This window comes from Falco biarmicus, chromosome 7 (assembly GCF_023638135.1).
Source record: "Falco biarmicus isolate bFalBia1 chromosome 7, bFalBia1.pri, whole genome shotgun sequence".
Taxonomy (NCBI): domain Eukaryota; kingdom Metazoa; phylum Chordata; class Aves; order Falconiformes; family Falconidae; genus Falco; species Falco biarmicus.
This window is the reverse complement of record NC_079294.1, coordinates 50,877,438-50,897,185: the sequence shown is the minus strand read 5'-3', so window position 1 is coordinate 50,897,185 and position 19,748 is coordinate 50,877,438. Positions and strand designations below refer to the sequence as shown.

Genomic DNA, 19,748 nt, shown 5'->3' with positions numbered 1-19,748 from the left:
AACAACTGCTGTTAAATACCTCTCCATTTTTACCAAAGGAAATAGTTCTTGCTTCCATATCTAATACGCATGTGATGAAATCTCCTTGAGTAAAGCTGGACAGAGTCAGAGTTTGTTCTCCATTGTGATAGAGGTTACCACTGTAGGCTCTATATAGCCACATATCTGAGGTAGTGCGATGGTTAAAATCATGTACCGGCCAGCGAGACACTCCTACACATGTGCCTTCATTGCCTCGATTCTCCTTCACAATGTAGAACTAGCAGGCAAAACAAAACAAATGGAAAAAAGTCAAGAATATGTATTTCAACACAATAAAGCACTGAAAATTTACCTTATGCATATTTATGTACACTTTTACCTGTTTTACTCAGAAGCTTTTAATGAATGAAAACTAATAAGCTAAAATCATGCCCTACCTCTAAAATGACATCTTGGTGTATAAGGTCAGTCATTAAGTCTTTAAAACTTAACCTACTAGTAATTAAGAAAACTGTACGTAAATACACAAAGATGAGGTGTTTTTCTCACTCAAAACATACACACCCAGAAGCTGGGTTACAAGAGCTAAAAACAGTATTACAGAAATAAGTAAGCTTTACTCCTAATGTTCACAGTGATTCACACAGATCCAAGTAACAAAAGAAGTAAGAGTGCTATGTTCCAAGACTGTACTAACAAGGACTACAACTGTGTATGTATCTATAGTCCTAAAAAAAACAAAATAAAAAAAAAAAATCACTCCAGATGATGTATTAAAAGCTGGTCTTGTCAGTCAGGCTGATGCATCTTTTTGCAGGAAAAACAAATGTTTTATGAAGTGCCGTTACAAAGAAAAAAATTCAAAATCTACATATAGCAGCAGGTAACTTTTGCAAGACAATACACATATGTGCTGATTCTGGATCTCAGGGGCACGTACCATCACCTCTACAAGTACACAACACATATTCTGTCTCCAGTCTGTGTACTGAAATACACAAACGGCAGTGCGCAAAAGCAGCCATACACTTCACTTTGGATTGGCAATCAGAAAACTGTAGCACAATCTAGGTTGGAAAAGACCCTTAAGATCGAGTCCAACCACAAAACTAACACTGCCAAAATGTCATTTACTCAAGAATGTTGTCAGAAGGGGAAAAACATAGGTAACTGTTGGTTATAAATCATATTATATTTCCAAAACAAACTAAGAGAAGTTGAGAAATACACTTATGCAACCTACCTTCCACTGGTAACACCCAGAAGTAACTCCAGTGGATGCTAAGCCATATCCTTTCCCTCCACTTCCATGAGTTAGAATCTGCCCATTCTCCACTATGCAGCACTGAGCTTTCTCAGGGTCAAAGGACACTTCCTGTATGGGAAGATTCTCATCTTCATCTTCAGACTCTCCTTGCTTCTATCAGAAACAGGACAAAATGTCTGTGGTACATGTAACTCAGCTGCACTCAGTCAAGAGAGAAGGTACAAGCATCGTTACCTGTAGCTTCATCTCTTGTTCTTTCTCCTTTATTTGAATTGCATGTTTAGCCTGAGCTATTGGAGTCTCCCACATGCAGTCAGACAGAAGCGAGAATAATCGTTCAACAACCTGGGGTGTTAGAATATAATTCAGATAATTTGAAATCCAAGATGAAGACAACAAGTAATATCATATTGTTATACTTTGCTTTGCAGGTAGATATGTCAAAATATTTAGTGCTCTTAGATAAGCAAGTATCTTACACTGAGCCTCACTTGATTCGGACTCTGAACAAACCTATGAAACATTTAAAAGTTTAATGAGACTTTTTGAAGAAACAGGTGTAAAAGCTTATAACAAAATATAAAGACCTGAGCCATTTGATCGTCTTCAACACCAGATTCACAAGCAGGCAGTACAGCTTCTAGTACATGAAGTGCAAGAAGTCTTGTCCTCAAATTGCCAACCAAGGGAACTCCTAAAGATGGAACAATACACTAATAATCTGAAAATGACTTCTGCATCAGGCATACACCTACGATGCCAGCTGCATGCCACCAGTGCCCAATTCTCCAAAGTGTAACTTGTGTATGTCTACTGAAATTAGTTTCAGATGTTCACTATGTCACACATGTTCTAACAGGACCTATTTTTAGGAACCATGCTACGGAAATGCAGGTAACAACTGAGCACATTTCGAAAAGACCATACCTGAGCAACACTTCTGAGAAGCAATGTTAAGAAGTACTTCTGTCCACTTCGGAGATGCCATTTTTGACTGAATTGCTTTTGAAGACACAACTCTACGTAGGAAAACAAGAAAGTCTCCCAAGTGCAATTCCGCTGCATGTTGCTTCCGGAGGGCAGCTAGAAAGTTTAGTTAAAAGTTTTCATTTACAACCTTATTAGCAGTCCTTGTTACTGGCAACAAACTCTTCTCTAAGTAAAAATACAACGATCAGTTATGACATGATGGCTGACTGTAGACCTTGGCTGGCTGACAGGCGCCCACCAAGCTGCTCTCCCACTTCTGCTCCCCAGCAAGACACAGCGAGAAAATTATTAAAAGCTTGTGGGTCAAGATACAGGCAGGGAGGTCACTCATCTTTTATCATCACGGGCAAAACAGACTCAACTTGGGGAAGATTAATTCAATTTATCGCCAGTGAAAAACAGAGGACAAAATCAGAACACCTTTCCCCCAACCACCCCTTCTTCCTAGGCTCGACTTTACTCCTTAACTCTTTCACCTCCCTACCCCCACGCAGAACAGGGGGACTGGGAATGAAAGGGGGTTGTGGCCATTCTGTAAAACTGTCTCCACTAGTCCTGCTCCCTAACGGGTCCTTCCCATGGGCTGCACTTCTCCAAGAATGCTCCACCGTGGATCCTTTTCCAGCCCTTCAGGAACAGACTGCCCCAGCGTGGGTTGCCACAGCTCCTGCACGGACTCTGCAGGCTGCAGCTTCCTTCCAGGCACAGCCCCTGCTCAGGCAGAGGCCCTGGTGCGGCTGGGGGCACAGCCTGCTGCCCCAAGGCCTTCCCCACCAGCTGCCACTGGGGAATCTGCTCCTCCTCATCCTCCCCCTCCTTCTGCACTGCCCTGGCTGCCTGCAAAGCTGTTCCTCGGGCATTTCTCCCACTCCCTCTCACACAGCTGCATTTTTTTACCCTTTCTTAAGACGTTCCCACAGAGGCAGCCCCCCCAGCTCTGTTTTGGAGCTGGCTGGAATAGGTTCTGGCTGACAGAGGGGTAAGCTTCTCCTTTCTCTGCACAGAAGCCACCCCTGCAGCACTTTCCCACTACCAAAACCTTGCTATACACAGTTGACACACAGGATTATTTATAAAAGTCCCTGTTAGAGAAAATGTAATCACTGGTTTCTAAGTATGTTTTTGTTTTATGGGGAATTTTGATGCAAAATACTGTACTTCCTCACACCTTAACTCGTATTCCAAGGCAGCTTTAACAAGAAAATGTTTGTGGCAAGACCTTATATCCTAATTTCTAATTAATTACCTTATGATTTCATCAGTCGTTGCATTATTTATAAGTGAACATCATTATAAGCACAACCAAAACCAAATGTACACCTAAAACCAAGCTACAATTAAAAATTCCTTCAAACACACAAGTTCCACAAAAATTCAAAATGCTCATTAAGGGACTGCAAATTATGTGAAGATATTAACACTTTAGAATACATTTTGTGGCAGATTTTTTAATATGACAGGGTAGGGTCAACCTCTTGCCATCCACTCAAAATGCAGAACTCTATAATACAAAGCAAGTACAATTTCCTGAATTAAGCTGTATTTATTTGCAGTTTAAAATTTAGATAATTAAATTCTTATGACAACGTTTATGAAAGACAGTACTTGCACTAACTCATTTTTTGAGGAAAAGTGTTCTTCTCCTCATTCTAAACCAAATGGAGTAATTCTTATTCTCAACCTGCTCCTACTTTTAAACTGCTTCATGGATCAAGTCTGCATGAATCTGAACCAAGCACAGCATTACTTGATGACTTTATTTAATCTGATTTACAGAGTTAAGAATTACCCAACAATAATCAAAATAGAGCACAGTGGGTGAGGGCCTCAGCATTCAGTGGTTTCTTCTATTATGTTTTCTGGTATTTCAAAATTGTAAGAGAAATGATGCAAGATAATTACCTCTGAAGTCTCTCTTCTCATTATCCACATTTGAATCTGCCTTTTTTGATTCTACTTCATCTTCCTCACCTTCCCCTTCTCCAAAGGAAGCCATAAGCATCACACCAGCCTGTGATAACAAATTCTTCAGCTGACTGCATAACAAATCCAGCAAAGACTGGACCACCTTTGGGCTCAGTTTGTCAGCATAGGTTCTATAAACACAGAGAAGTAAAAATAAAGAGTATTTGAGAGGTGATCCAAGGAACAATAACAAAAAGACACAACAGTAAACTCAGAGCAAGTGACAACTGGGCTTAATGCAGCACTAATTCTAATTCATTCTACTGCAGCAGGTTACTTTTCCTCCTCCTCCACCATACGCTTGGCAGATTATTCTTATCTGAACCCTCCTTTTCAGACATTTTAAAACTGTCCAATCTTTGGAATCAAAAGATACATTTCCAGTACTTTCTAGGGGAAAAAAAGAACAACTCAGTCAATGAAACATAATCCCATGGAAACTTCCAAAGATGGGGTGTTGTGTTTGGTGGGGTTTTTTGGGTGTGGGGTTATTGGTTGTTTTTTGTTACATAACAGATTTGACAGGTAAATGCAACATGGTGTATGAACTCTGAAATGAAGATGCATGTACTAAATATCAAATAATACTCTTCCTCCAAATACAAAATACTTTCTCCATTTTTTTTTCTTTACTGAGTTAAACTAAACACTTAAGTACCCATGCAATTTTCCCTGGTCTAACAGAGGCCAGTATTCCTCAGAAAATTACTTTATATTCTGAAAAGAGGCACAATGTACTACTCTGAACAACAACTACCACATTATCAGTACTGCTTTTACACAAATTACTTTTACACAGCAACAGAAGGCCTCATCATATCAACTTTATAGAGCTAGATACAAAGCCAAAATAGCAAAATGAGGAATACTAGAGTACAGTGTTTACAGACCAGAAAGTTCTAACTATTCTGGTCCAAACTCCTCAACAATATTTACCAGTTTTATGTGCATTTTTCTTATGAATAATGTGACTAGTCCTTTTCCCCCTCCCCCCCTTCACTCTTATACTTCTGAATAATATCTATTGTCCTAAAGCAAGCTCACACAAAATAAAAGTTATTTTTAAAGGGTGCTGAAAAGCTTAACAATTAAGTTTTCTGAAAGCAAGGGAGCATTCGATACTTACCCTGTGGTGATAGCGAGGATCTGAAGTAGTCTTGTACTGGCTACTTTCAAAGCTGTGCTGAGCTGAGAAATGCCGGTTTTGGGCAGCAGCTGCAGTGGCTGTCCTAGCATGGTGTCTGTGCCACACAGTTGAGAGAGCACATTCAGCAGACCAGTGGAAATGGCCAAGGAGACATCAACAGGTTGGTAATGTACGCTGAGAGCAAAGACTGTCACCAACAGAAGACGCTGTTGTGCTTCTACGGTTAAAATAAAGTTGTTTCAATTAATAAGCTGTTTAGAGTAAGAATACCAAGACAGAAGAACAGCAGATTATTTTTTAAATAAAACTTAATTAAATTATTACGTCAAGTTAGCCTCCTTTGTCAGACACTTCGAGGTAGTCTTTCTGATGTACTGTACCCCCTCTCTCTCAACGCAATTTCTAGGTCAAGGTTGTCTAAACAAGAATATAATGTGTCTAGTTTGTGATGTAGATGTCCTAAGGGTAAACCTCAAACCAGAATTTTCCCTCTACGGTAAGGATAACTGGGTGAAATACTTAACTGTCTACTTGTACTTTAAGTTGATTCTCAGCTTTTCTTTCAGTTCCATTTTAATTGTAAGTGAAAACACAAAACGATTCAGGTAAGAATGCTCATTAGGCTCTACCAACAAAGTGAATTATAGAAACCTTTTCTGCACTGAAGCTCTCAGTCAGTGCACATACAAAGTGCACAAAGAGTGCAGAGTTCCCACTATCCCTTAAGGATAGAGGGACACAGCAATACCTGGGTATGCACACAGCAACAGCCGGGTACAGAAGGACAGGAGAAAGGGCTTTCAAAACAAGCCAAATGCCCTCATCCTTGGATTTGGGTTTTAAAAAAAGTTCACTTGAACAAACGAAACAAGACTGGAGACTCTTCCTCTCTTCAGAAAACTGCTTACCCGTGAAAAACCTCAAAATCACTTTGAAGTGCCAAAGATTTTGGTGACTGTGGAAGGTTATGGTATGTAGAATAGAAAGGCTGACAATACTTAAAAGCATTAAAGTAGAAAGGCCTAGCATCTGAAGGAAATTAAAACAGAAAAAAGTTTAAAAGCTTCTCTCTCTTTGGAAAAGAAGTCAGACAGATATACTTCAGTGAATTCTGGTCACTAGTATCAGGCTGCTTTGTTAAACACATAAACCCTTGTACTGTGTATCAGAGGACATATTTTGCAAACATGTTTTTCACTTACCTATGTGATGCTTATTAGCTTGCAGAGCTCTTTCTAACGTAGCAGACAATTGCTGATAAATTTTGTGCACAGCCACCTGGATTTCAATTTGAATACTTCTCTTAGCTGCTCTGATACCATCCTGGGTCAAACAAACAAATCAGTATTTTAAGGACTGATACATTTTTGTTACCTAGTTATTGAAACAACAGAACCTATTAAAGTACATACCTGGTAGTGATGCAATCTTACACTCTCTCCTTTGGCACCTGCATGTCCTACAGTGCCCAAACCAAAGCAGCCAGCCAGAAACTGTAGTCTAACAGAAGTAAGCAATGAAGAAGACTGAAATCCTGGTACTTGACGGCTTCCCATTAATGGCACACTGCCTTTTTCCTCCATCCCTGATAGAAGCACTAAAATCTGATGAAGCGCTTCCAGACGAAGCTAAAAATAAAGGCAGGCAAAAGACAGTATTAAGTAGCAAGTATCCTTAGAAATTAGAATTAGATCATCTTTAACCTGTGAGAACTAATGAGATGGTTTATCATCAACACTTTTTTTTTTTAGAAGGGAATTCTTTAAGTTTTCGTTTACAGTTTATTTACATAAAGTTACCAGTTCCAGTTAAGATACTTCAACAGAAGATAGGAAAAATGTCCTTAAAAGACAGAATTTGGACATTTTAAAAAAAAATTAAAAATTCATAAAATGAGCATAATGTATGAAGAATAAGAAAAGGCATTAAACTTACCTCAGCCCTCAGCTGCTGTTGCTCCATTGCAATTACTGATGCTTGTGGACTGGTGGACATACTTTCCTCTGGTTCCTTAAATCCTGGTGAATTTCCCACATCTCCACTTACAAAGCTGACAACATTTTCAATCAAAGTATGAACTCCAAGGGATCTTGAGAGATCAAAATCGGACTCAACAAATGAGTAGGAGGAAGTGTATAACCAATCCCTGCTGTGTTTCAGTCGAACCCATGAGTCACTTAAAGGTTCCACTTGGCTGTGTATTGCTCCTAAAGATACACATAATGAAGTCACATAAATTCCAGTTCACCAGGTAACACATTTTCACAGTAGGTGAAGACTGAACTGCTGCTATTCATACAGGCGGAAAATGGATATTCATGTTAATTATACCATGCATTAAGCAACTCAGAGCAAAAAACTTGATTTAAATTTACAGCAATTTCCCTAACGGGAAGGCTGTATTTCTTTTAATTATATTAAGCAATATTGCAACACGCTGCCAAGTAAGAAAACAAAAAGATAGAAGCCACTCAAACTGCTCAGCTTAAAGCTAGACCACTGAATAAAAATGCTTTGCAGCTAAATGACAAAACCGTAAAGAAAAGGTCTGCTACAACAGAAATTGTGCACTTTGGGTATTTATTTTGAGGTCTAACCATAAAATGAGAGTGTTTTTTTGTTTTATTCAAGCCATTGTATATTGCATAGTTTAGAAAAAAACACAATGTTATTTTAGATTAAATTTTTACAGAATTCATGGTTGCAGAAGGGAACAGACAATTTTTTATTTTAGACTAACAGAGAACATTTACTTTGTTATGATTCAAGATAAACAGATATATGTATATTAAATACTAATCTACAGCATGTGTTAGATATATATCTTTGTCACCTAGCAATTGCACAAGTCTGTTTTCAAGTGTTTCCTATTACATCAGCATGGCATTACACTACCTGAAACTTTACCATCACTGATAATTGAACTTCTTGAAATGAGCATCAGCCATCAATCTGCAGCATTGGAACTTAATTATCAGCATATATTTGATCTCACTTCCAAGAGTTTTACTAGAACTCTATCCCTGGCACAAATGACTGCAATGTCACTAAAGTCATCCCTTCATCAGCAGTTGACTGAGATGCATCAGTTAAATACCCATATCAAAACAGAAGTTACTATTTTATTATTTTGGTAAATGCTGTTAGCCAACTCAGAGCTATGCAAGGTACTACAACAGGGCAGACCCTGCTCAAAAAACCTTTGCATCTGTATAGATAGGTAACGTCTGGAGACCTGTGTGGAAACCTAATGTATGTTTAAATTAATTTCTAAATTTTAGTTTGCATTATCTTAAATGATCTACGTAGAATTTTAAAATATTAATCTCTCTTGCGCACAGTGAGCTACAGTTAAAATTCGGAGAATCACAATCCATTCACAGTACTCTTACAAATCTGCAGGGTAACACCCTCAAACATTATTAAACAGACATTTTCAGGAAAAAGTCACACAAATTCATCTGTTGAAAGCTTTCTTATATCAGCGAGGCTGAGTTCCAGCTGGATACTCATTCCAGGACCTACTTTAAACACTGCCTACCTGCAGCAGCTCTGTAAGCAGCTGCCCACAGGAACGAGGACAGACAGCACATCGGGTGCTGGCCTTGGGACAGATCCCCTGGCAGCCATGCTACACCATTCCTTTCCTGAGCTTTAGGTGAAATACTATTATTCTGTCAGCCAACATGCACCTCCAGGTCACCGTTTGCATCTTCACAGAACAAACATTCAAAATACTGTGAAATTTTGCTTTTCCTTTGTAAATTAGGTAGTTTATCTCCACTTAATTGCCAAAAAAATTAATTGTCTGAGCTATGAATTACGAAAACCTGTTCACATCGCACTTCCTTTGCTGTAAATAGTGTTCATGTGCCTGGTACTCCTTACACTTGCTACTAAACAGACTGCAGTGGCTTCAGTAAGAACCATCACAGTACTGAGGTCGTATTAGGTATTTGATAAAAATACACTACACAGACACACTATTTTGGACAATGCAAAGATTAAGTTTAAACAGTACTTTTCAAAGTGCGATCAAATTTCCAAATTTCTGCTGGGTTATGTAACACAGCAATGTTACCTGGTTTACAGAGAACAACCTATTTGGTCATGCTTACTATGAAAGGATTTAAAAGAAATTCTGTTAGTCAATTCTACACTTTGTACTTGGTGACAAGATTTAAAACAAAAGTCAAAACAGATACCACCTTACCCAAAATTTAATATTAATTCTTATACTACTTGTTTTAAAGCTCTCTATTAAAAACTAAGTTATATGCTGAAGTGGCAGGTAGAGAAACTTAAGGCAAATAGGACAGAGCAGAGTAACAGGGCGCTAACATACTCCATTTCATGTAGGAAGGAGTTTCCTAGCATACGCATGGTGAACAGAGGGCAAGGGAGAGGATAAATGAAGCCTCAGATTACCTACATGAAGCAGAGCTAAACCATTACCGAGTCTGCAAAACCCTGCCTACACAGCAACAACTATTTCAAAAGCCTCCTTAAGCCCTACAGTCTTGCAGCAGCGGGAGAGCTTAAGGCACCCCGAAGCAACATTAGCTTCCTATCCCCTACCTGTCCTACGCTACGCTGCTGTGAAGCACAGCACAGAATCAAAGAAACAAAAAGCAATTCCAATGTCTTAAATCATAAACTAAAGGAGACTTTTCATGGATTAATAGAACATCTGAAGAAAATTTCCTTGTGATAGTCAACAAATCTTACAAGAAAAAAACCCCCACCACCTATTAATAAAACCCTAAACTATTTCATATTTGACAAAAGATGTGGTCTTCACTAATAATTTTACAGATTAAATGTAAACCAGAGGTTGTAACTAAAAGTACAGAGTTTAAAAGTAAAGATGTCAGATGTCACAAGTAATGTACTTCAGAATTAAAAACGTTTAAGAATTAGGTCACACATCTGAAACAACGTAATTATTTTTTCCTTGAAGATGTTAAATATCAATAGAAGAATCAAAAGTACAATCGTATGTTAGAGCTTAGCTTGATTCTGTGTAATACCAATTACACAGAATTGATTGCAGCTTAGCACTTCCATAAGTCTCTACAATCATATGAACAGAGTTGCACATAAGAATAAACTTTAAGCTTACAGTACAAAAAAAAAGTTTACTTGTCCTTATAAGCCAGCTTGTAATAATGAGTTTTCTAAATGAATGTGGCACAGCTGCAATACACACTTCATAAAACAAAATATGTAGGGAAGCTATAGAGACAAAAAAATAAACATGCCATCAGTTACTTGCTTGAAGCTCTTCTTTTTTCTGGGGCTCAACTGGCCAAAAAGGAGTAAATACACTATACCACACAAGAATCAGAAGACAAAAGCAGACATTTGAAACAGAAAGTAACACATTCATAACATCACTTCCTCATATTATTCTGACTTAGACTTAAATATCAGCCTCACCTCAATCAATACAACAATATATCAAGCAGCAAAGTCTGGGGAAAAATATTTACTCTTCTTTTGCATTAGTACAGCCTAGGTAACAGACCTTCTAAATGCTCCACCTTCTTTTCAGGGAAGAAAAATATATGTCCCCTTTAACAGTTACATGCATATATCACGACATGTTTACATCCCTTACTCAAGCATGGTCTGTTTCAAAATGCAGAACTCATTATTACAGATACACAAAATTATTTCAGTTTAACTTGGATTTCATTTAAGTTGTTGCTTTTTTCAGAGTTGTGCAATTGTGTTAGTAAAGTACTACAGTACACACAAGTCCACTGAAATTCTTTGTTAATTCTGAATAAAGATTTATGTGAAGTAAGAAAACCCAAGACTGGAAGACTCATTTATCCGTCTGTAACTATGTTTATGATCGCACTGCTAAATATGCATTCTTTACTGTTAGGTATCTAATGCAGCGTACAGTATCCCACAGGTACTGTACAGGATAGGTGTAACATTCCGAAGTATCCTCTCTGTATCTGCAAAATTGAAAAAGGTTAATCTAAGCAACAAAAAAAACCCCAAGGGTTTAGATATGAGGGGAAAAAAAATAATGTGTTCATCACCCCTTAAGGGAAAAGTATTAAAAAATACTTTTTTTCTGCAGGAATGGAAGGAGAAGTTTATTAATTGAGAAATAACTAAATAACAGCAAAATAACAGCGAAGAACAAGATACTCAAAGGATCCTCAGGCAGTCGTATTTCTGAACAGATACAAACATGAAGGAAGAAGGCAATTAAAGACTGTAATGACTGCCTAAGATGCTGAGTAAAAAGAGAATGCTTTCCTTCCATACTCATCAGCAAGACCATAGGAAAAACTTACTGTATTAGTAGTCTTTCTACTGCTAGTTTTCTATATTGCCATTTATGAACAGGAACAGCTTTTGTACCTTAAAACATCAAGCTAAAACCAACAGCAAGATTCAGTTATTGAGGAAGTATGATCTGAATTTTGACTAACGAGTTGCTGCATTCAATAAACAGTTCTAAAACAGGGGTCCTCAAACTTTTTAACCAGGGGGCCGGTGTGTGGATGAAGTGGCAGGCAGTCATCTGCAGCTCCTTGGTTCCCCCCCGCCCAACCCCTGGTGGGGGGGTCTGTAAATACCAGGGGCCGGATTGAGGACCCTGGGGGGCCATATCCAGCCTGCGGGCCGTGGACCCCTGTTCTAAAACAAGCCAATCCACTCCCCTGAGAATTACTCTTGCCTGTTACAAAAGAACCACTCACCAGTACCCCACACGCACATTATTTTCACAGCTTTGCAAGGATCAAATACTCTGCATATAATACAGCTGAGGATAAATCAACCCTACAAAAACTCAGCTGGAAACACCATGTGTGGCCACAGTTCTGTTACAATCCAGTAAACTGGTTAAGAGATGGGAGGAACCTCACACCCATGTATTAAGGGATTTTTTTGGGGTGAAAATTCCCTTAAGTTTCCAAAATAGCACAGCCTACAGGAAAAAAACAATGATTATAGAAGTAAAAAACCTTGCTTTCCATTTAACTCTGCTTGTCAACTTCCTTCACACAGTTTATGAAGAACATGCTTAAGAGTACAAATACTTTCAAGGGACTGCTGCAAACTGCAGTAAGGTATTATTCTAAAAAACACACGTAGAAGGAAACATGATTGATTTTATTGAATAATAAACTTCAAGTGAAAGAAATGAGATGTGGTTCCTATGGCTCTTCTGTAAGACTCCACTCGTTCTTTCCCAGCTAACGCTGCCAACTCTATAGTTCAAGACCACAAGAAGTCGAAAAGTTCAGCTCTGAGTCCCTTAAAGCAACAGTGGTTACTGTTGTTTTGTAGAAATAGGGACAAGATAAAAACAGGAGGCTTCACTTTATGTTAACTGCAATCAGAGAAGTGTTTCCCACGTATACTTCTGTTGTAATGCAAAACTATCCTCTGCACTCAAAATAGAGATCTTCTCTAGCATCTATATGGCACACAGGTTTCCCTTCTCTCCTCCTCCTCATTTAGTGAAACATAAAACCTTCCACATCTTCCACTCAAAAGCAGATCATATGGAGAAGTCCTAGGAACACAAGGTAAAAACATGAATATGGAAAGAACATGTAAAAAAAAACCCTAACACAGAAATATGCCACTTGTTTCTCACAAAAACATCTAATGGTTGCTTCAGGGAATCTGACTTCAGTGGCACTTAAAAGATACAGCTGGAGAACATACTGCAGCACAATGCTGTATTCTTCTGTAGGTCATTCTACAGCAGTTTACTTGCCACAAACAGGAAACTAGGCTTTTGCTAATTCTTCCATCCTTAACAAATGTAGCAAATACAGATATAAATGTAGCTCATCTGATGGAATGACTTAATCCCTTTTGCCAGCAACTCTCGATGAAGCACAGCATAATGTGAATATGCTGTAAGAATTTAGATTTCTCCTATTCTTCACGCTGAGGTTAACAGTGAACATAAAGGTCCCCTTCATTAGTCACAGCGTATCACAAGACTGAAGATGAAACTGCAGGAGCTTTACCAGTCCAGACATCTTTGATAGGCACTGCAGTATCTCTAGCACTTCAGTGTGCTGGTTACAAGGGCTGGACAATCCAGAATGGCTGCAAGTTACTTCACCGAACACTGGGGCATGCTTCAGTTCTAGAAGGTAACCAGGATTCACAAAACCAGACACTTCATAAGAAACGGAAGACCTTAGATAGCACCAAGCTGAACAGCTTGTTCTCTGGATCACACAGATCTTTGTAGATCTCCTTCTGACCTTGACCTAAGTGTCAGGAATGCCTTCCTGAAAATGAACCCTGCATTCAATGGATGAGTCTGATAATGGGTACCAACCAAAACTGTCATATAGATCATCCAGCACAAGCAGAAAAGTTTTCATTATTGTATGCTGACTAACTTCCAGTTGCCAAAACCAGGAAAAAAAATATCTGTAAGCACCAGGGGGGTCTTCCAGTACCAGAGAACAGGTATCAGTACATGTGGTCACAGTGTTCAGTTTGCAAAAGAGCTAGCTACGTGAGATTCTTTAGGTTCTGACCAACTGCATTTACCCCTGTTTCTCCTCAGTGTTACACACCTCATCCAGAACCTTCTTCCATAATAAAATGCTTCTATAGACCAGTCGGTCAGTAAAGTCTATTCTTGCATTATTCCTCAGCTCCTGGAGCCCATGATCAGAACCACCTCATCAGTCTAACCAACAGCTCAGGAACCGCAATCCGTAAGGTATATTGTACCTCAGATCCACCCCTAACCCAAGATGATTTCCTGGATTACTTTTACAATATAGAGGAAAGGAAGTACAGAGTTCCATGTCAGATTAATGGCAAAGCTAAAAATGGTGGCTTCAAAGAATATACTGCACATCAGAGTGCTGACAGAGACTATCAGATTGAACACGGAGAATGCCAGCAGCCCTAGCCAATTTTTTTACTTGCTCAACTGATTCAATTGATTATCCATGTACAAAGAATTCCTTTCCACATCATTTACAAATTGAAGTGTAATGGGCGCTGCCAGTGGTAGTTTGCTTCACAATTCCAAAACACTTTTAAAAGCAAGCAACTTCTCTGCTTAATGAAGAAGACTGTTAAACTAGAACTCTTACATTACCTAACAGTATTAAGGCTTCTGTAATTAAGGCATATTGTAACTCAACCTAATTCTTGTTAACTTGTTCCCAAGATTTTTACAGATACAACAGACCTAAGTCGTGATTCTAGCAGAGACTCTGTATCATCCAGAGTGAAGTGGGACTTTTCTCCCTCCGCTACCTTCTGTGAAGCAGCTCATTGAGATTCCCACAATGAAGCAGCAACAAAAAGTATAAAAGCTAAAAATTTCATTTATATTGGAGCAATGGAAAAAGTGGTTGCTTGGTTCTGTAGGTGTGCTGGTGTCGAGAGGATAGAAAAATTCAAGTGGTATTTTCTGGATGAGTTCTCCATGTTCAAGCACATTTTATGGTAAAAGTTCATTGTTAGCACAAGAATAGTGTTCCACTTGAACATCTCTGCCAATTTTTCATTCCTGAAGTCACATGAGGGAAAACAGAATGAAAGTTCCCAATTCACTTGACCTCACAGAAATCCTCACTTGCTTCAAAAGAGCACTGCAATTCTAGATACGAGAATAGTTATAACCTAGGAAATACTATAACCAAGCCACAAAGCAACAGAACTTAGCACAACAAACAGTAGGCAATAATAATTTTAAATGTTGTTTTTAAATACTTAGTTTAACATCCTGATTGCCATTATGTAATGTATTATACTGCAAGCACATTTTAACTTAAACACTAATGTATTTATCAGGTCAGTATTCAGTAGGTAAACAATAAAACTTACCCCTCTTTCTGTGTGAAGAAGCCAAATCCAAATCAACGTTTCGTCTTCCACTCTAGATTGAAAGATTAATAAAAGCCTCATTTCTTTACATGAACATATGTGGCACAAAATATTTGAGTATTTAAAATACATCTCTCACGTGTGACAGTGAGAAAGTTAATACAGTTGTTACAATTTCAATCGGTTTCCTACCATTATTACTTTCTCTTAACAATGGTCGCTATTAGAAGAGAAACTAAGGTACTGAAACACAGTACTAAACATATGTTGAAGATGTACTTCCCACCTAAATACTATGTTGACAATCCCTAAATACATAATGCTAGTTTACTTACCAATGAATAACCTTCCTCATCTGATTCTGGCTGAGACAAATCAGATTCACTTCTTGACTTAATCAGTCTGTAGTTTGAGTTTGCATGGATTGAGCGACTTTCTGCAGTAAGACTTTCACTCCTGCTTCAGGTGCATGCACATTCACACGCACATGCACACACACAGGAAGAAAATAGTGACATTAGGAAAAAGTAAGAGTTGGTAGTAAAATTTAGCTGGTACCACAGTTTTATTTGGGATCAGACTATCACAGAACATCACAAGACCACACCAGAGAGCAAAAAAAAGGTCTGATGACTTCAGTTATTATGCTTATAAAGGGTATTCATAAACTGCTACTTCTTAACACCCTTATTGGTCAGCTGAACAAACAGCAACCTCAAATGAGTGACCATTCAATTGCCTTGGTAGGTGTTTCATACAGCATACAAAACCACTTCTCAGCTGAGAGGACAAGAAAACAGGGACAGATAAATGGGTGAAAAAGCACTGAACTTTTTAAAAACCCACCCATAAAATACATCCTAAAGTTGATACACTGAACATGAAAGCCACTTTGACAAACAGAGGCAGCCACCCATGATTTAGGCACTAGATTTCCAGAAAGAGGCAAAAAGAGTAAAAGGGTACTGAAAGTATATAATCTCTCTCTGAACTCCCCAACAGTATCTTCATTTAAAGTATCAGAGTAGAGTTTCTGTACACTAGAATCTTAAGCAGACTCATGAGTTCACTAGTAGTACCAGCTACACAATTCCTGTGTTATATTCTAATACACACAAAGTTCTCTCAAATAAAAGTTTAAGTTACCAAGTTTAGAATAAAACTGTTACCAAGAATATCCCAGGTTATGAAAATTAAAAGACATCAGGTACTACTTACACTAAATTATACACTTCTCCAATTCAATGAGCTGTCTTGGCTTTATTTTGCTATTCTTCTGTATCTAACAACAGTGTCTTACACATGCCAATATGTTAGGAATATTTATAAAAATCAAATACAAATGGCACTTTTTTCACAATAGGCTTTGAAACTTTTGCTTTTAAACATATCCTACAAATATTTTTTGGAGTCTACTATGTAGAATATTGGTAAAGTTAAAGAAAATATAATTATGGTAATAAAAAATCCAAACACACAAACAAATTTTAGGAAAAAAATAAGAATTTTTCCAATTGCCTCAGATTATCTGCACAGGACTTCAATACTATCTATCATTAAGCCCAACTCTACAAAGTGAATATGGTCTACACAGAATAAAACTCTTATTAAGGTTTAGTTAACGTGGACAAAGAAAATTGAGAAAAATCACTGTTCTCAACAAAAGCATAAGGTTGCTCTAAGCAAAAACCTTCTTCTAAAAAAAATTCTAAGAATCCTCAGAGGAAAACTGAGGTTATTTAATCAATTGTTAAGGAAGAAGAGTTAACTCTAAGAAGTAAGCAAACCTCACCTTGTCATGAGTCCAATCCCTTCAGGTGTAGTAGAGGGAGGCTGCTGTAACTGTCCCTCCTCCCTTCGTTTCTGCAGCTCCTCAATAACAGGGCTGACTCCCAAGATCAACAAGGCACATCTGTGGATCACAGAGTTGCATGCAGCAGTATACACATCCTGACCCTCTGTCAGATCAGTGCTGATTCTTCGTTCCTGCTGAGACTGAGGAGGTGGATCATCAAGTCTAGTCCCTGTCCCAGTGTTCATCCTATCTCGATCCCGACTGCGAGCTACTTCACGGGCTGATAGGAAACATTGAAATATTTCTGTAACATGCAACACAAAAAGAAGGTCTTAACTTCTAGACAAAGCTACACAGCTTGAAATATTCATCTACATCTTGGGCCAAGAACTGGCCCACTACAAACAACAACAAATATTTTTCCAACAGTGAAAGAATACATTAATAATACAAAGCTATAAAAGAAGTCATGCAAACAGGTTAAACGAAGCATTTACACAATGTTAAGCTTAAAATGAAGAGGACAATGCAATTTGACAGAACACTAAACGCTTTCAGTGTCTTACTGCAACCCAACTCCTGTTTGGATAGCATCAAAGAGAAAGAGATTATTTCATGTTTGCTTTTTAGCAGATGTATATAACTAATGTTTCTGTAAATCTGTATTCCAGACACCAGCATATCTGCAACTCAATACTGAAACAGTTTCAGGCTTTTGTTAGCTTCAGTCAGTACGATGAAGATCCCATGAAAATTCTCAGCCTTCCCTTTGCTTAATTCTGCCGTTGTCTTAGGTGCCAGATTTGTCTAAAGAAGCTGTGTGAGAGACTATATCATCTCTGCCCAAAGAGCTACAGCTCTCTTGAATTAATAATTTTGAAGATTCAGTTCCCCTTTGGAAAGGCAAAGGTGAACCTAAACACTTCCTTCAAAGACACTAATAGTCAGAAGCAGCAAGGCAGCAAGGACATAAACTAAACTCTGCAGGTGAGGGTCTGCTTCCCTTAGGATTTCTAGTAACAGAGTCATCATCACCTTTCTCCACATAACATTACTGGTCTGTCTGGATATTTCTGGATACATCTCCTTTATTGTACCCAGAAACCCTGTCCAGGCAGCATTTGAGAATGCCAGCATTTGCCCAGGATAACTGCATATCAAGCAGCAAAAGTACATAGCATCTACTGAACACGTAACACACAGGTAACACCTTCTAGAGCCATATATCATTTCATGGACGTGCACTTCTATTCCACGGTTCACTTTCAGGAAAGCCTACTGCACTGTGGAGGTAATAACACATCATATAGAAACTCAAGGTGTAACATACATTGTGGCCTACAAGATCCCAAACAGGAATATGGGAGTCCTAATGGGGAATAGGGACTATAAACACTGTCAGCAAAACAGTGATGACAGCAGAGGCTGGAAAAAGAAAAACATTCTAGCGGTATTCGGAGGAACAATATTTGGAGAAGAAAAAAAGTTATGTATCTATGGAAAATATTTCAAGTCAGCCCACTTTATTTTTTAAGCTACACACATTCTACGGTAATTTTTTAAGATATTTCTGTCTTTGAGGACACTATAGTAACAATAGAAAAAACAACTGAGTGTGACTGTACGTTGCTTGAGTAAAATTGGAAAAATTAAAGATTAACTACCCCACTGAACCTGACTACAAACCCAAGTCACTATAACAAGTTTGTGAAGTTCACCTTTTTCAAGCTATCTTCTCAAGAATTGAACAAGTTTTTTAGAAAACCCGTGAGAAAGTATTGTAAATACTGTTAAAAAACACTGACTGAAACCGCTGCATTTTTCATAGATTCAAGAAAATCAAAGGTACAACTGAATGCCAACTCAGTCAGTACACTGTTATGAACAGCATTTTGCTCCTGAACTTCAGGATAATATAACCCATTAAAGCTTACTACATACAAGAGTAACACATACCAACACAGTAAAAATTCTATATGTAAATACTGATGAAAACTCAGAGATCTATTGAACAAAAGTTTAGAGAAAACAAGACGAAACCTATTAGTCTTGTAGACAGTGCATATAAAAATTGTTGGTATATGTCAGATGCCCTGAGAATTGCCCATAAAGGCAGTCCACTTGCCTGGTATTCACATTCCCTTGCATCAGACTTTTCTGACCCAATTAAAGCACTGCATCATTTTATAAAAATAAACTTCTTATAATGTTTATGCAGACAAATCTTTCATAATGGTTTAAATAATTTCTCCATTTTACCTCAGGAGAAAAATATATTGTCCTTCCAAAGCACATTACGTTACTAACACACGTAACTAGTACTTACTACCAGCTGTCATAACTTCATGTTCTCTTTCCTCCTCTTCATCTTCTTGTTCTGGGTGTCCTTCTTCTCTATCGCGTTCTGCCTGCTCCTCCATTTCTGCTTCTTCATCAATTGTACGAGTAAAAGAATGTTCTTGAGTATCAATATCGGCAGATTCTTGGTTATCTAACATCTTGATTAAAAAAAAATATTTATACAGTGAAATTAACTCTCACCAAAATAAAAGATGAACATAAAGGATATAGGTATCTAATAAGTTTTTTTCTATCAAAAAATTGCTTTTGATATTGTGGGAAATAAATAGACAGCTGTTTACATTCAAAGCTTTAAATACCCAAGTTGGAAAATTTAGTTTTCCTTTCGTAACCATTACTCAGATTATTTGCAGAAAAATGTCCCCTTTTAATGCTTACTATTGCCAGACTTTGAC

The 19,748-nt window shown here is 38.0% G+C and overlaps 1 protein-coding gene across 18 annotated transcripts in view; it reads right to left on the bottom strand.

Annotated features, from left to right (window-relative positions):
* The window catches only part of HERC1 (HECT and RLD domain containing E3 ubiquitin protein ligase family member 1), a 109,770-nt gene that overhangs the window by 41,962 nt on the left and 48,060 nt on the right, over nucleotides 1-19,748 (bottom strand). For 11 of the 18 annotated variants that reach the window (XM_056345415.1, XM_056345416.1, XM_056345417.1 and 8 more), the window contains 14 exons: nucleotides 19,319-19,490; nucleotides 16,990-17,296; nucleotides 15,533-15,656; nucleotides 15,198-15,249; nucleotides 7,287-7,558; nucleotides 6,764-6,979; nucleotides 6,554-6,674; nucleotides 5,331-5,568; nucleotides 4,142-4,335; nucleotides 2,177-2,332; nucleotides 1,837-1,943; nucleotides 1,484-1,594; nucleotides 1,226-1,402; nucleotides 20-259 (listed from right to left, as the gene is read on the bottom strand). In XM_056345415.1, coding sequence (XP_056201390.1) covers nucleotides 20-259; nucleotides 1,226-1,402; nucleotides 1,484-1,594; nucleotides 1,837-1,943; nucleotides 2,177-2,332; nucleotides 4,142-4,335; nucleotides 5,331-5,568; nucleotides 6,554-6,674; nucleotides 6,764-6,979; nucleotides 7,287-7,558; nucleotides 15,198-15,249; nucleotides 15,533-15,656; nucleotides 16,990-17,296; nucleotides 19,319-19,490 — 2,487 coding nt within the window. The remainder of the gene's footprint in view (nucleotides 1-19; nucleotides 260-1,225; nucleotides 1,403-1,483; nucleotides 1,595-1,836; nucleotides 1,944-2,176; nucleotides 2,333-4,141; nucleotides 4,336-5,330; nucleotides 5,569-6,553; nucleotides 6,675-6,763; nucleotides 6,980-7,286; nucleotides 7,559-15,197; nucleotides 15,250-15,532; nucleotides 15,657-16,989; nucleotides 17,297-19,318; nucleotides 19,491-19,748) is intronic. The other 7 variants (XM_056345418.1, XM_056345423.1, XM_056345433.1 and 4 more) reach the window with 4 other exon arrangements.